Source organism: Phaethon lepturus, unplaced genomic scaffold (genome assembly GCF_000687285.1).
Source record: "Phaethon lepturus isolate BGI_N335 unplaced genomic scaffold, ASM68728v1 scaffold5771, whole genome shotgun sequence".
Classification (NCBI taxonomy): domain Eukaryota; kingdom Metazoa; phylum Chordata; class Aves; order Phaethontiformes; family Phaethontidae; genus Phaethon; species Phaethon lepturus.
In genome coordinates, this window is record NW_010519725.1 from 3,147 (window position 1) to 4,299 (window position 1,153).

At 56.7% G+C, this 1,153-nt stretch overlaps 1 protein-coding gene across 1 annotated transcript in view; it reads right to left on the bottom strand.

Moving 5' to 3' along the window:
• Positions 1–1,153, bottom strand: part of JDP2 (Jun dimerization protein 2) — a 6,130-nt gene that overhangs the window by 176 nt on the left and 4,801 nt on the right. Inside the window, 2 exon segments of the mRNA XM_010297130.1 lie at positions 1–94; positions 940–1,044. The exon segment at positions 1–94 is cut by the window's left edge and continues 11 nt beyond it. Of these exon segments, the coding sequence (XP_010295432.1) occupies positions 1–94; positions 940–1,044 (199 nt within the window).

Sequence of the window (1,153 nt, forward strand, 5' to 3'; positions counted from 1 at the left end):
GGTTCAGCATCAGGATCAGCTGCTGCCTTTCCTGTTTCAGCTCTTCTATCTGGGCCTTCAGCTCAGCATTCATGAGCTCTAGACGCTCAGACTCCTAGCAGGGCAGAAATACAACCATATGTGACTTTACTCCAACAGGGCAAGATACAAGGAGAAACAATTTGGCCAACAATCCATCTTGGCTCAGTGCTGCCCATCAACCGCTGCAGCACAGGAGTTGCCTGAAGACTTGCCAAGGCACCAGGTCCCTCCAGGCAGTTCATCCCCAGCCCCGCTGCCTTGCGTTACCCTACTGCCAGTGTGAGGAAATACACAGTCACCTCCTGGGACAGGTCTCTGCTGCACCACAGCAAAACCCCTGCCTGGCTGCTTTCCACAGTGTTTGGAAACAAACCCATGTTTAAGTTTTCACCTGCCATCTGTAAGGATCTGCTCCTTGTCCCCCGCCCGGTCATTTGTCCCACCACCCCTTGCAGAAAAGCAGCAAGGTGCTGTGAGAGTTTTTCTGCCTTGGGGTCACAGGTGAGAGGGCATCCAGCCTCTGTATGGGGAAACCTTCAGCAATTTGGGCAACAGGCCAGCACACGGTTGGCCCCTGTACCATGCCACACTCCCAAGGGTGCTCCTGCTCCAGCACTGAGGCAGGGACACTATCAGCCCTCCTCACCGGCACAGAGCCCATCTCCAACCCTCTCCATCCATGGTACCACGGGTACAGGGATGCCTGTGAGCTTTGCCTGGGCGTGCACATGGCCACCACCTTTACAGCCTTGTGGAAAGGGAGGCAACAGGCCTGTATTTTCCCAGGTAAGGGCTCAGATACAAGGGGAAGCAGAGGGGCAGTTCAGGAGGGAGCCCTGCCCACAGCTGGGGCACCTTTCTAGGGAGGTGTGCCCATCAAGGTCCCCGCTGCACCCTGGCACAGATCAGGGCACCCACCCGCTGCAGGAACTCTGTCCTCTCCTTCTTCTTGTTACGACATCGTGCTGCTGCTACTTTGTTTTTCTCCCGGCGCCTTTTCCTCCTCTCCTCTTCCTCGTCCAGCTGCAATGAGACAGAGAAGCCCAGGTCAGAGCCATCACATGAGGGGCAGGGCAGGAGGCAGGGGTGGACACCTGGCAGCCCCACCATTGGCAGGGGAAGTAGAGTATTG